General features: G+C 38.4%; 1 protein-coding gene across 1 annotated transcript in view; it reads left to right on the top strand.

Moving 5' to 3' along the window:
* The window catches only part of MFSD6 (major facilitator superfamily domain containing 6), a 79,096-nt gene extending 66,018 nt beyond the window's left edge, over positions 1–13,078 (top strand). Inside the window, exons 4-7 of the mRNA XM_047083093.1 lie at positions 5,995–6,156; positions 7,070–7,168; positions 8,297–8,577; positions 11,014–13,078. Of these exons, the coding sequence (XP_046939049.1) occupies positions 5,995–6,156; positions 7,070–7,168; positions 8,297–8,577; positions 11,014–11,214 (743 nt within the window). The 3' untranslated portion in view covers positions 11,215–13,078. The remainder of the gene's footprint in view (positions 1–5,994; positions 6,157–7,069; positions 7,169–8,296; positions 8,578–11,013) is intronic.
* The last annotated feature ends 402 nt before the right edge of the window (positions 13,079–13,480 follow it).

Below are 13,480 nucleotides of genomic sequence, written 5' to 3'. Positions count from 1 at the left end.
AGTTATGTTTACTATATAATACTTACAATAGTTGTTATGAGGGTATATAGTATAGTACTTAAGCACTATACTTCTATACCTTCGGTTCAAATCCTATTCTACTACCCTGTTGTCTATGTGACTTTGGACAAGGCACTTTAATCTCTCTGTGCCTACTTTCCTTTTTTAGAAAAGGGAGAATAAAAATAGTACTTACTACTGGGAAGAATAAATGAGATAATCTATATAAAACACTTAGCACAGGAGCACCTGGGTGGCTCATTTGGTTGGGTGTCCAACTCTTGATTTTGGCTCAGGTCATGATCTCACTCACGGTTTGTAGGTTTGAGCCCCACGCTGGGCTCTGTGCTGATGGTGCAGAGCCTACTTGGGATTCTCTCTTGCCCTCTTTCTCTGCCCACGCATGCTCTTGCTCTCTCTCTCTCTCAAAATAAATAAACTTAAAAAAAAAAAACACAGCACAATTCCTGGTAGACTACTATATCATTAATGAAAAAAATTTAATGTGAGTCATACTTATTTCCAGTGGTTCTTGGTTATTCAAATGTAGTGTATTCCCAAACAGTTAAGGTCTTGGATGTAGGTCCTGTGAAGCTATGTCTGTGTTTCTGTTAGGCCTTGTAAGTAATCATGTGGGACGCTAGTAAAGGTAAGGAATTGACTGAGAGACTAAGACTCAGACTGAGAGACTGAGTGACTTGTGTGGTCTTTGAGAGTCATTCACTGCCAATTAACATATGGTATTGAATTGCCACTCAAACATATATATTAAGCACCTCTTACGTGAGTTGGGTGTTTGAATTGCCATTCACAAATATCAGTAGTTTTCTGACAAGTAGCCAAGGAAGGAGAGTCAATTGCAAGGAGAGTCACTTCAAGTACCTTTGTTACTATTACCAGTCAGGGGGCAACATCTTTTTATTCTTCGACTAATCCATCAACCTAGTTATCTCATACTAAAAGGTTTAAAAACTTATAAAAGCTCTAGTGTGAAAACACTTTTACCCATGCCACTGAATAATTTATTTCATCATATAGAGAATAATCAGCTACTACTTTTTTCATAGTTCTCTAATAAAAGGTAAAGTGGATGGAAGCATTTTCTTTTCTCGGCTTCTATCTTTTACCTCCTAAATCTTACAGGAAAGTTTCAGGTAGCACAATTGCTACGATTTTCTTTGTCTTACAAATAAGAAAAATGGCAGAGGGTTTTTAAGTTTCTAGATTGCTTTTTCCTTGTTTTAAAATTAGAGGGCCAGAATACAACTGTGGTTAAAAACACTGTCAAGAGTTTCAGATAATTAATATGATTACTAGAAGTTTGCATATTTAATTTCAGAATAAGAATCACAACTCCATAATTGTCTTTTATATACAAAGGTGTTATTACCAACCCAGTCCCCTCTTGTGGATTTTTTAGTTTTGCTAGTTTCTTCTCTAGGAAATGGTATGGATTCTTCTGTTTACATGATATTTTGAAATAAGGTATCTCAGAGAAACCAATTTTAGTTTTATATCTTCCCTGGAAAATGTTGGAGCATACAGGCAGGATAGCTTTCATTCTTTTGCATTTGGTTCCAAAGAAAAAATTTCTACTGTATGGTTTACTATATTTTCCTTCAGTTAATGCCCTGAGTTGCTTTACGGAATGTGGTTCCCAATTATCTTATTAGTCCTCAAAAGCAGTAAAGAAACTCTAGAAATCTAACTATAGAGAATCTTTTACAACTGCCACTTAATACCACCCCCTAAATTCTAATAGTTTAGAACCTTTAAGAATCCTGACTTAAGTCATCCTGCTGGAAGATGCTTTAATTATCTTAGAAGACTCAGTGTTTTAGAAAACACTTAGAATTTTGAAGAAAAAGAAAGAAACCCTATTTACTGCTAGACTTATAGTTGATCTAGAATTACAGCAAATATATATTTGCTATTGTTTTGATCACATAAATACATAGGCCCATCTCTGTCTACTTGTAAATCCTGCAGTTGATTGCTCAGACACAGACAAAACGATAGATTTGGCTTCACTATTAAAGTTAATTTACAGTCATTTGATGTGGTTTCAGATCTTTGATGATTCATTTTTAAGAAATGATTTCCACCTCTATGTTGGATTTTACCATTGAATCTAATTAATTTTGAATATATCTGGGGTGCCTGGAAGGCTCAGTTGGTTAGGTGTCCAACTCTTGGTTTCAGCTCAGGTCACGATCTTGTGGTTTTGTGGTTCATGAGTTTGAGCCCACATCGGGCTTTGTGCTGACGGCATGGAGTCTATTTGGGATTCTTTGTCTCCCTCACCCTCTGCCCCTCCCTGCTCATGTGCTCACTCGCTCTCTCAAAAATAAACATTAAAAAAATTTTTTTGAATACATTCATTTTATTTCTTGGAATATAGGAGTTTTTCCTTAGTGTTGTTAATGAAGAAAAACGTGTATCTGAGAAGAAATGGAGTTTAGCAGGATCTTTAATAATATAAAGGGAAGTATTTAAAAGTATTTCCATTGTGTACTACTGTGTCAACATTTATAATTAAGACTATCCAGGAATTACTCAGTTCTGAGAAAGCTGGCATTATCTAAGGTACTGCAGTTGTTTAGTCAGATAAAGCAAATATTTCATTTGACTTCTGTGGAAATTAAATATGCACACTATTTCTAGTCATCTAAGTAACCTGGTTGAAATGATTACTGAAACATATATAAACCTCATAAAAATTATTTCTATTGTTTCAGTTAACTATAGGGCATATAATCTAACATATCCAGCAAAAATAGTGTTTATTCCATTATTGAATAGTGGAATCCACTTAAGTGCAGATCATCCCTGGTAATTTAATTGTATGCTAGACATTGCGAATTTTACTTTTTTGGGTGCTAGATATTTTTGTATTTCTTATAAATATTCTTGAGCTTTGTTCTGGGACACAGATAAATTACTTGGAAATAGTATGATCCTTTTGGGCTTTGCTTTTGAAGATTACTTAGGTGGGACCAGAGCACTCTTCCCAGTAATTCTAATTCTTTCATAATACTAACACAAGACCCTTCTGAATACTCTACCAATCATGAACTTCCCTGTGTGGTTGAAATAGGTACTATTCCTGGCCCTGTATGGGTTCTGAGTACTGTTGTCTGTGGTGCTTTTGGATGGTTCTTCCCTGGCTGTGGATAGTTTGTACCTATGTTTTTGCTGCAGCACTCTGCTGAATTACTTGAGGGTATTCGAGTACCTTGAGGGTACCTGCCAATCCCTCTAGTTTCTGTAAAGCTCTCTCCTCTCTGGTACTCTGCCCTAGAACTCTAGCTGCCTTGGTCTCTCCAGACCGTTAGCTTCATCTCAACTCAGTGGCTCCCCCTCTATGCCTTGCAGCTATTTTTTTTTTTAAGTTTATTTATTTGTTGCAGGGAAGGGGGGGGGGGCACAAAGACAGGGAGAGAGGGAGACAGAGAATCCTCAGCAGGCTCCATGCCCAGCGTGGAGCCCAAAGTGGGGCTCTAACTCATGACCATGAGACCATGACCTGAGCCAAAACCAAAAGCCCGACGCTTCACTGAGTGAGTCACCCAGGCACCCCTGCCTTGGGGCTCCTCATTTGTTTCCCATCAATCAGAGATCAGTCATTATTGTTGATATCCAGTGTCTTGGGAACTATATTTCATATATTGTGTCCAATTTTGGTTGTTTCAGAAGGAGGGCAAATCCATTCCATTATTCCGTTTTTGTCAGAAGCGGACTAATGTCAGATTAAATATTAAGTGAATATTAATCTTCTAGTTTCATTTTTCAAAACCTAGGTTATGAGTTTCTGATGACAGTATCTCCAACTAGGATTATTTTTCAGGGAGCAAGCTCATTACTTAATCTAGGCAGAATCAGATGATTTCTTAACCCCTTCTCAGTAAAACTTGTTGTGACAGTATCTTTTTATTACATGTATTTATTTATTTATTATTTTTTATTAAATTTAAATTTAGACAATGCACAGTTGCTGTACATTTAAAATAATGACCCAAATTATTTTTCACCTGTTATCTTTATCCTTTCCTCCCTCCGACAAATGGTGAAAATATAATGAAACTGGTATTGAGGCATTGTAAATGGTCTCTACGCTCTTTCAGAAAACCAATTGGAACTATATATTAAAAGGTATAAAAATTGTTATATCCTTTGAATCATTAGCCTTATTTATAGAACTATAGCCAAATAAATAATCTCAGATTATGTAAAAAGCTGTATCTCTAAGAATGTTATTCTTTAAAAAAATTTTTTTTAATGTTTATTTATTTTTGAGACAGAGAGAGACAGAGCATGAACGGGGGAGGATCAGAGAGAGGGAGACACAGAATCTGAAACAGGCTCCAGGCTCTGAGCTGTCAGCACAGAGCCCGATGCGGGGCTCGAACTCACGGACTGCGAGATCACGACCTGAGCCGAAGTCGGCCGCTTAACCGACTGAGCCACCCAGGCGCCCCACTAAGAATGTTATTCTTGGTGCTAATCATAATGGAAATAATTTTAGGTAAAAACATGTGTCCGGTAAGGAGTTAAAACCCAAAATATATCAAGAACTTCGATAACTCAACAACAAAACTCCCCACACAACCTAGTTCAAAAATTGGCCAGGGTGCCTGGGTGGCTCAGTTGGTTAAGTATCCAACTCTTGATTTCGGCTCATGTCATGATCTCGTGGAGCCTGCTTGGGATTCTTTGTTTTCCTCTCTCTCTCTCTGCCCCTCCCCTACTTGTTCGTTCTCTCTCTCTCTCTCTCTCTCTCTCATAAGTAAATAAACAAACATTTAAAAAAAAAGCTGGGGTGCCTGGGTGGCTCAATCAGTTAAGCGTCCAACTCTTGGTTCTGGCTCAAGTCATGATCTCATGGCTTGTGAGTTCCAGCCTGCGTCAGGCTCTGCTCTAACAGTGCGGAGCCTGCTTGGAATTTTCCCTCCCTCCCTCTCTCTGGCCCTCTCCCACTCATGCTCTCTCTCTCAAATCAATAAATAAATAATTTTTAGTAAGTTATTTTAAAAAATGGGCAAAAGACTTGAATAGACATTTCTCCAAAGAAGATATACAAATGGCCAGTAAACACATTAAAAAAAAAAAATGTTTATCTTCACTAGCCAGTAGGGAATGCAGATCAAAACCACAATGAGATACCACTTCATACCCATTAGGAATGCTATTATAAAAAAAAAAAACACGGAAAATAACAAGTGCCAGTGAGGATGTGGAGAAATTGGAGCTAACTCTTGCGCATTTCTGACGGGAATGTAAAATGGTACAGCTACTGTGGAAAACAGGTAGTTCCTCCAAGCGTTGAACATATTATTACTGTATGACTTAGTAATTCCACTTCTAGGTATAACACACCAAAGAACTGACAGCAGGGACTCAAACAGATATCGAACACCCATAAACATTGCAGCAGTATTCACAGTAGCCAAAAGGTGGAAACAACTGAAATGTCCATCAACAGATGAGTAAACAAAGTGTGTTATATACCTGCAATGGAATATTAAAAAGGAGGGGAATTCTGACACCTACTACAAACGTGGATGAACTCTGAAGACATTATGCTAAGTGATAAGCCAGACACAGAAAGACAAATAGCGATTCCACTGATAAATGATTCCACTTATATGAGGTACCCAGAGTAGTCAGATTCAGAGACAGAAAGTAGAATAGTGGTCTCCAGGGCCTAGAGGCAGTTATTGTTCAATGGGTGCAGAGCTTCAGTTTGCAGTGTTAAAATCTGGAGATGGATGGTTGCATACCACTTTGAATGTACTTTAATGCTTAAAAGTGGTTAAAGATGGTAAATTTTACGTTATGTATATTTTACCATAAATCAGAAAAATGTCTTTATTAGGTGTGTGTGTGTGTGTGTGTGTGTGTGTGTGTGTGTGTAATTAAATAAATAATTCACTCTCCACAAAAGAGTAACCTAGGCAATGCTGATCAGACAATCCCACTCTTCTTCCTCTCCAGGAGTGACACACGCGGCCATCTGGGCAGCGTGCATTTCTTATCTCAGTGCAGCAGTTCCCCCTGAGCTGAGGACGTCTGCTCAGGGCATCCTGCAGGGCCTTCACCTAGGTTTGGGGAGAGGTTGTGGTGCCATGATCGGAGGCGTATTAGTCAATTATTTTGGTAAGAATGACTTTCTCCTTTTCCTTTCCTTCGTTGTTGAAAACATGACTTTTTTTTTAGCAACACCTCAGTAAACACTTAAATTATTACTGAAGGTTGCCAGAAGTTAAAACTCCAGTCAGTATTCATATTATCTTCCTTACTTTCATGGTAGTCATAATTGTAAAGCTGAGTTCTTAAGTCATTAAGATGATTAGAGCCAGCCTGTAACTGTGCACACATCTGTGACAAACAGCCTAATGAGATGCTACAGATACCTCAAAGGAGCCAAACAAATGAATGGACAGCATGTGCTTTTGAATTGAAGCAAAGTACCCTAACCTTGCTGATATTAATGCTAGAAGAAAGAAAATTCATCATTGTTATTCCAGAAAAATCTAGCTATTTGCTGGCTTTGGTAATGTCACTACATCTCTTGATAACACAATCTGTCTGCCCTGTCAGGTCTCCCTTATCGGAAATACAGGGCGTGGGGTGGAAATAAGATTACCCTGCTCAAGGGATCTGGACTGGTCAGTGATCTATGGAAGGTGGGCCCAGGGTATCTGAATTTATAGCACTACTTGAGCTCTGCTGTCCCAACTACAGATTAGTAGGGCTGTTTTAATAGTTAGGTAAATGGTGCTCAAAGAAGAGAGCACCACTGAGTTTTATGGTAAGAGGCACTCAGAGATAATCCTTTATAAATACAGTTTTAAAATTTGATGAATGACCAATCCAATACCAGCATCTGGGTCTCCTGGGACCTACCAGGCCTGTGTTTTTCCACTCTATGAAGCCACTGGCTATTCATCATTCTCTGGTTTGTCCTAAGCTCTGCTGCCTTTGCCCTGAACTTCAGCACATTGACAGCTGTAGATGAGGGCTCTCTGCATTTCCTGGAATTACTCTATGCAGTGCTCTGTTTTCACAGGGGCTGCCGCAACCTTTCGAGGAATCGGCATGGCCTGCCTGGTGATCCTCCTGCTTTTTGCCCTGATCCAGTGGCTGGCAGTGCCCGGTGAGGAAGAAGGTAAACCTGTCTATTCTTTCTGAATGGTTCTAAAGGTTGAAGCCATGGAGAAACCCAGAGGTGGTCACAGAATACATAGCAGACCTGCCTGGCTGGATTTTCTCAGTGGTGTATGAGAAAAAGAATTGATGTGTACCATTGTTAGAGAGAAGCTGTGTCCTATGTTGAAAAGAATACTGGCCATTTTAAGTAGCTTGGGGGTTTTCTTGTTTTTGTTTTGTTTTATAGTACAAAGTAGTATAGGAAGTACTGGTTTTGAATTTCTCTGGTATTCTAAAGGGATTTTGCACATATAAAGCTATGCAGTAATTTTACTACTAGGGATAGGGAGTGGTATTACTTACTATGTTTTTGCCTTCATTTGAAAAAAGTGTCTTAAAATTTAAATTTGAAGTTTTCCCTTAACCAGGCATGGCCTTCATTAAAATTGTTATATACAAAGGAGGTTATATCAAATATAATGTACAAGTTGAATCAGCTTTTTTTTTTTTAATGAAGAAAGCCAACTAGTAGAATGGAAATATTCTTGCTTAACTCATGGGTCCCAGAACAAGGCTCATCTTCTTTGTCCTATCCTTTGAGGGGCATTTGTTTGCCTCAAGTACCTAAAATGCTTCTGTAAAGGGAAAAACTAGCTTATTACAGAAAACTCCAAGGCCGGTTTTAATGCTAACGAGCTATACAGAAAAGAGGACCAATACTGGTCTTTCTCACATTTTTTTTCCTCATGATCCTAAATGGTCTATGCCTTCAGTAAAAGGCCAACAGAAACAGCTATTTCTGGCATTTCCTGTTTTGATGCTTATCTTTAAAAACTCAGTCCTGTAAGTGGGCCTAAGGCCACATTCATTATAACCCATGCCCACAGATTAAGTTATATCTAAGTTTAATGAAAAATATATTTCATAAACAAATACAAGTTAATGTCTATTAATCCCTATAAAGAGATCCTGCAAGATGAACATCACATCTGTTGCTCAGTACCTGCACCAAGAGGCCCCTGATACATAGCAATTTATTGATGTTGCCAAGTACACTAGCATGGGCTCATGGGATTGTCTGCTTATTTTGTTTGTTTAAATATGACGAAAACTCCAAAAAATGATTTAAACATGATTTTCTCTCCAGACAAGACAATGTTGGCAGAAAGGATTCCCGTGCCCTCTAGTCCTGTTCCCATAGCCACCATTGACTTGGTACAGCAACAGACCGAAGACGTCATGCCACGCATTGAGCCCAGACTTCCTCCCAAGAAAACCAAGCACCAGGAAGAACAGGAGGACGTGAACAAGCCAGCCTGGGGCGTCAGCTCCTCCCCCTGGGTGACCTTTGTCTACGCACTCTACCAAATTAAAGAGATAATGCAGCTAACAAGAGACAACCGTGCTCCTGAGATACAGCCTTTGCAGGTAAAGTCCCTACCTTAAGTGGGCTCAGTTGTGTTAATTATTCACTCACCAAGATTTATGGTAGGTCTAGTGGGCAAAATAAGACACACAAATAATTTTAGTATTCTATGACAAGTGCATTATAGAGGTGTATACAAGGTTGTGCAGAGGGAAAATTCCACCTTATGGAGCACAGGAAGGCTTCACAGAGAAGACATTTCTTGAAAGAAAGAAAATTTTAAAAATCCAATAAATTGTATATTTCTTTAAAATTTCAGTGTTGACAGGTACCAGTTCCAGTGAGCATATATGGTTCTTGCCATGGGAGACCGTTAACTATTAATTTCTGTAATTCTAAAATTCTAGTGGGGACATTATATATAATAGGACTTCAATAAATAATCTGATGAACTAATGAATTCTGTATGTGTCTAATGGGATACGCAACTTAGTGGAACTGTTGTTTTGCTGGTGGCCTCATGTGAAAAATAAAAAGTATGATTTTTCTTATCCCTGGAGATGTGGTCTCTCCTGAGTAAAGTCAAATCATGTTGATAAAACTGGGGGTAATTGTAACTAAAGCTATATACTGCCTTTGGAAATGATTAAGTGTGACTTCTATGAATAGTCTGGCTAAAGTAATGAGTCTACTTCCTTGTGTTTAATCATGTCCTTTTACTTGATGAGTCATGGTCAGCTATATATATTAGAGTAGCTTCCGAGGACACATAAGAAAGACAAAAATAAAGAGTAATTTGGATAATCTCCTTTTTAAAAAATAGTTTGAACTATGTTAGTTCAATTTCTCATGACTTTGCAAACTAACATGTAATATATCTATAATTTAAACCAAATCTGATTTCTTCACCCATAATCATAATGCATCCTGGTGTATGCATGATCCTATTCATTTATCAAGATTATAAACTCACATGAATCCCCTGCCCAGTCAAAATGGAGAGTATCAGGGTGGGAGGAGCATATAAAGGATGTGAAGCAGGAGAAAGGATGAGATCTTCTGGTTGAATAGCAATGTTTTCATTACTTTGGGTACTCAACCTTATTTTTATGGAAGCCTATTAGGCTTATATATCATTGCACTTTTTTTTTTTTTCTGGCATGTTAGGATCAATAAAAACTGGCTGGTATGGCTTGGTTATTCTTATGAATAAGAAGTCATTATATTTAAAAAAAAAATTTAAAAAAAAAATTAAAAGGGGCGCCTGGGTGGCGCAGTCGGTTGAGCGTCCGACTTCAGCCAGGTCACGATCTCGCGGTCCGTGAGTTCGAGCCCCGCGTCGGGCTCTGGGCTGATGGTTCAGAGCCTGGAGCCTGTTTCCGATTCTGTGTCTCCCTCTCTCTCTGCCCCTCGCCCGCTCATGCTCTGTCTCTCTCTGTCCCAAAAATAAATAAACGTTGAAAAAAAAAAAATTAAAAAGAAAAAAAAAGAAGTCATTATATTAAGATTTCTTTACATTTTAGAATCAATCACAGAAATAAAACTTTTTTTGGTGCTCAGTTATTTGAAATGATATATACTAATTGAGAGAAAAACCCATTTTGGTTCTTTATTTATCTTGAGAGAGAGAAAGCACACACGCACAGGTGAGGGGCACAGAGAGAGAATCCCCAGCAGGCTCTGCACTATCAGTGCAGAGCCCAATGTGGGGCTCAATCCCAGGAACCGTGAGATCACGACCTGAGCCGAAATCAAGAGACGCTTAACCGACTGAGCCACCCAGGTGCCCCGGAAAATCTGTTTTTAGAAAAACATGTTTCCTGATTTGTAGAAGTCAGAATGTATCACAGAATGTGGCAACATGGCATCTTACAGACATGCTGTGGGTGATGCGCTGGGGTATGCGTGTACTCCTAGTTTCTTATGGTGTATGACCTAAGTGGTTGTTGCCATTCTCTTTTTTCACACAGATGTTCTGTGTTGTTTGACTTTTAGCGTGCACTTTAAATCCCCAAATATACATCAGGACTCTTAATTTCAGGACATTCTTTCCTGGCTTTGTGTCTGAGGCTGAGAAGCCTTACTTACTTTCTGTCAGACAAGTGCCTCCAGCTCTTGAATTCTGCAGTCTCAGCAAATGACCTGAGTTTCAATTCTATGCTGCTTGCTCAGTGACTTATCACAGTGATGGAGGCTCAGTAAACATTTGTCGATGTAAATTATTTTCCTAGTAGTAACAGGCATTTTGGTAGTGATGTTCCGTTATCCACAAGATACGTCTACTTACAGTGTTTGTGTTTTTCATGCGGCTTTGGCAGTTGCACATAGGAAAAGAGATGAAAGGTAAGACATTCTATCTTTATGCCTCTTACTTGTTCCTTGAAGTTACTTCAGGATGATCTTCCCATGTTTCCTATATCTTACTTGAAAGCATATAGAAAGTGTTGGATTTATTTGTTAGCACCGACTACAAAACATCTTTTCTTTTTTCCTTCCAGGGGACCAGTGAGAATCGGGAAAATTCTCTAGCTGGTGGAGTCCGGCCTGTCCCATGTGAGACTCATTCTGACCCATCCAGAAACCAGCCATCCCCTCAAGCAGCAGCATCTCGGACACAGAGCAGCCCCACTCACCCCAGTGTGGACCAGCGTGTGGAGAAGGAGGACCAGCAGGCTCAGCCTGCCGCTGGGGGACACTGAGGGCTCCCACTCATCTCCCACCCTGCATGGAACTGGGCCCCTCTGCCAGGACAGAGGGAGAGGCTCCCTGAACCCAAGACATGCCTCACCTTGAGAAGCATAGCACTATATACTCTTCTAAATACCTGAACTCATCAACATGGAAACACACACACACACACACACACAGAAGCTACAGTACATATTGGCAGAAACAGGTAAATTTCTATAATCCCACTGGAATCACAGAAGGGAAATAAGAGTTCAGTAAAGACTTCAGTTCTTTGGTTGGTTAGGTTAAGAACTGTAGGACTTCTTTGCCAGGGCAGTTAGGGTTGAAAGCAGCAGTTACACTAAGTAAGTGGAGGGAAAGAAAGTGTTTCAAGGTGAATGCTGATACAGTTTCCCTCTTTTGATTATTTATTCTAATTATTTGGTTCTTAATGCAAACTGGGAAGAAATAAAATATATCTATAATTTTGTTTCTCTTGAAGAGAACTATTTAAAAAATTACAAGACATATTTAAGAAGTAGCCAGATAAAAGTTACTAGCTTATATGCTTTTGTTTAAAAAACAAAACAGAGAAACAGGAAAAAGTTTCATCAGAAACTTGGCATATCTCTAGCAAATATATTTTTATATGTATATGGTATATAATGAAAATAGTCCATTCTTTGAGCAGCAAAAGCCGTACTGACTACCACAAACTAAGCTGAGCTTTAAATGCCTTTTGTTTTTAAATGGGCTTTAAGACAAGAGGACAGAATATTTCAAATAAACCAACCAACTCAGTATCCTATGGCTTGACAGACAAGGGTTTACCAAATATATTGATACTGTAAATAGCCTCTATCACTATGTCACAATTTTATAGTGATTTGGGCTCTAAATAGCTGATGGAATTTTTTAAAAAATCACTGAATTCCTAAGGGTTTCTTTAATTAAGCAGTACTATTTACAAATAACAGTATAAGATTTAAGTGCCTGGGAGAGGGATTATAATTTTTAAAAATTACACAATGGGTAAGTTTTTGTTTTGTTTTTGGTGAAGGGAAAAGGTGGTGAACAGGAAGCCAGGAATGGAAAGGATTAAGAAGTAACTATATTTTCCAATGACTAAAGAAATAATCTCAGTGTATTCCTTTTCATGAAGATACAGTCAGACACTGGACAGATGAGACAGGGGTGTGCTACTGTAAATATTATACCTACAGTCAGAACAGTGGCTAGGTGACTCACGCATAAAGCTTGCTGCTAAAAATGAAAAGCTAAGGATACTAAGAAGCCTTGGGGGAGGGCTGTGGAAAAAGCACTGCTTTACCTGAATGAAGGTCAATGGTATGTGTAATAACTGTGAGTGAGCACAGGAGAGAGGAAAGAAAAGAACAGAGTTAAAAATGAGCAACTCACCTTACCTCCTGACCCTGATTAGACAAGATCAGTTGTAAAGTGAGGGCCTCTCCACGACACCATACTTCTGCCCAATACTGCATCTGGGAGAAGAAAGTCTATACTTGGATGTTTAGCTTTGCCACAAAACACAGCTTAAAAATAAAATAATGGAAAGAAATAGAATTAAGCAAATAGTTATTTTTGCACTTGAACTGAAACGTACTGTACTGTAAATTATCATGACTCATTTTAAGTGACCTTTAAAATCAGATGTATTTATTATGCTTATGTAACTATAGAAATAAAGAAGTGGCTGACAGGCTGAACCTCACCTATGAATGTACAGTATGTGGATCTGTGACACTGACTTTAGGAAGTCAAAAACTTATACTGTGTCTTGTGTTTACAGTTCTGATTTATTCCTTTGAAAAGCCTGCTGTTTTGGAAATGCACAGTTGACATGTTGAAATAAAAATAAATATCATTTTTAAATATTTCTTAAATGATAAAGATGTGACCAAACAAATAAAAGCCCTTTACTCTGGAATAATTGAGACCAAATTCAACAGGCCTTTGTTATGGAACATTTACTATGAACGCTGATGCATTGATGCAGTAATTTCTAGCCTTTTTAGGGAAGATACCTTCATGGGGTTCTGCACTCTGTAACTTTTTCTTGCTGTCCTCAAAGTGCCATGTGGCATTTTAAAAAATATTAAAGTGTATTCAAATTAAATTCTGATACTTTTATAACCCCAGTTGAGATTCCTTGGGAATCCCCAGAGTTGTCACAAAACCTGGGCTGATATAATCACTGTCTTAAGTCTTATTTCATACTCTTTCTCTTATGAGTGTAGAAAGAGTAAATTACTGGAGTCCTGAGCTTGTGTGGAT

The sequence above is a fragment of the Lynx rufus genome, unplaced genomic scaffold, assembly GCF_022079265.1.
Source record: "Lynx rufus isolate CCGP_SWC_20201006 ecotype Redwood Valley unplaced genomic scaffold, mLynRuf1.p SCAF_2, whole genome shotgun sequence".
Classification (NCBI taxonomy): domain Eukaryota; kingdom Metazoa; phylum Chordata; class Mammalia; order Carnivora; family Felidae; genus Lynx; species Lynx rufus.
This window is presented reverse-complemented; position numbering and strand designations above follow the sequence as displayed.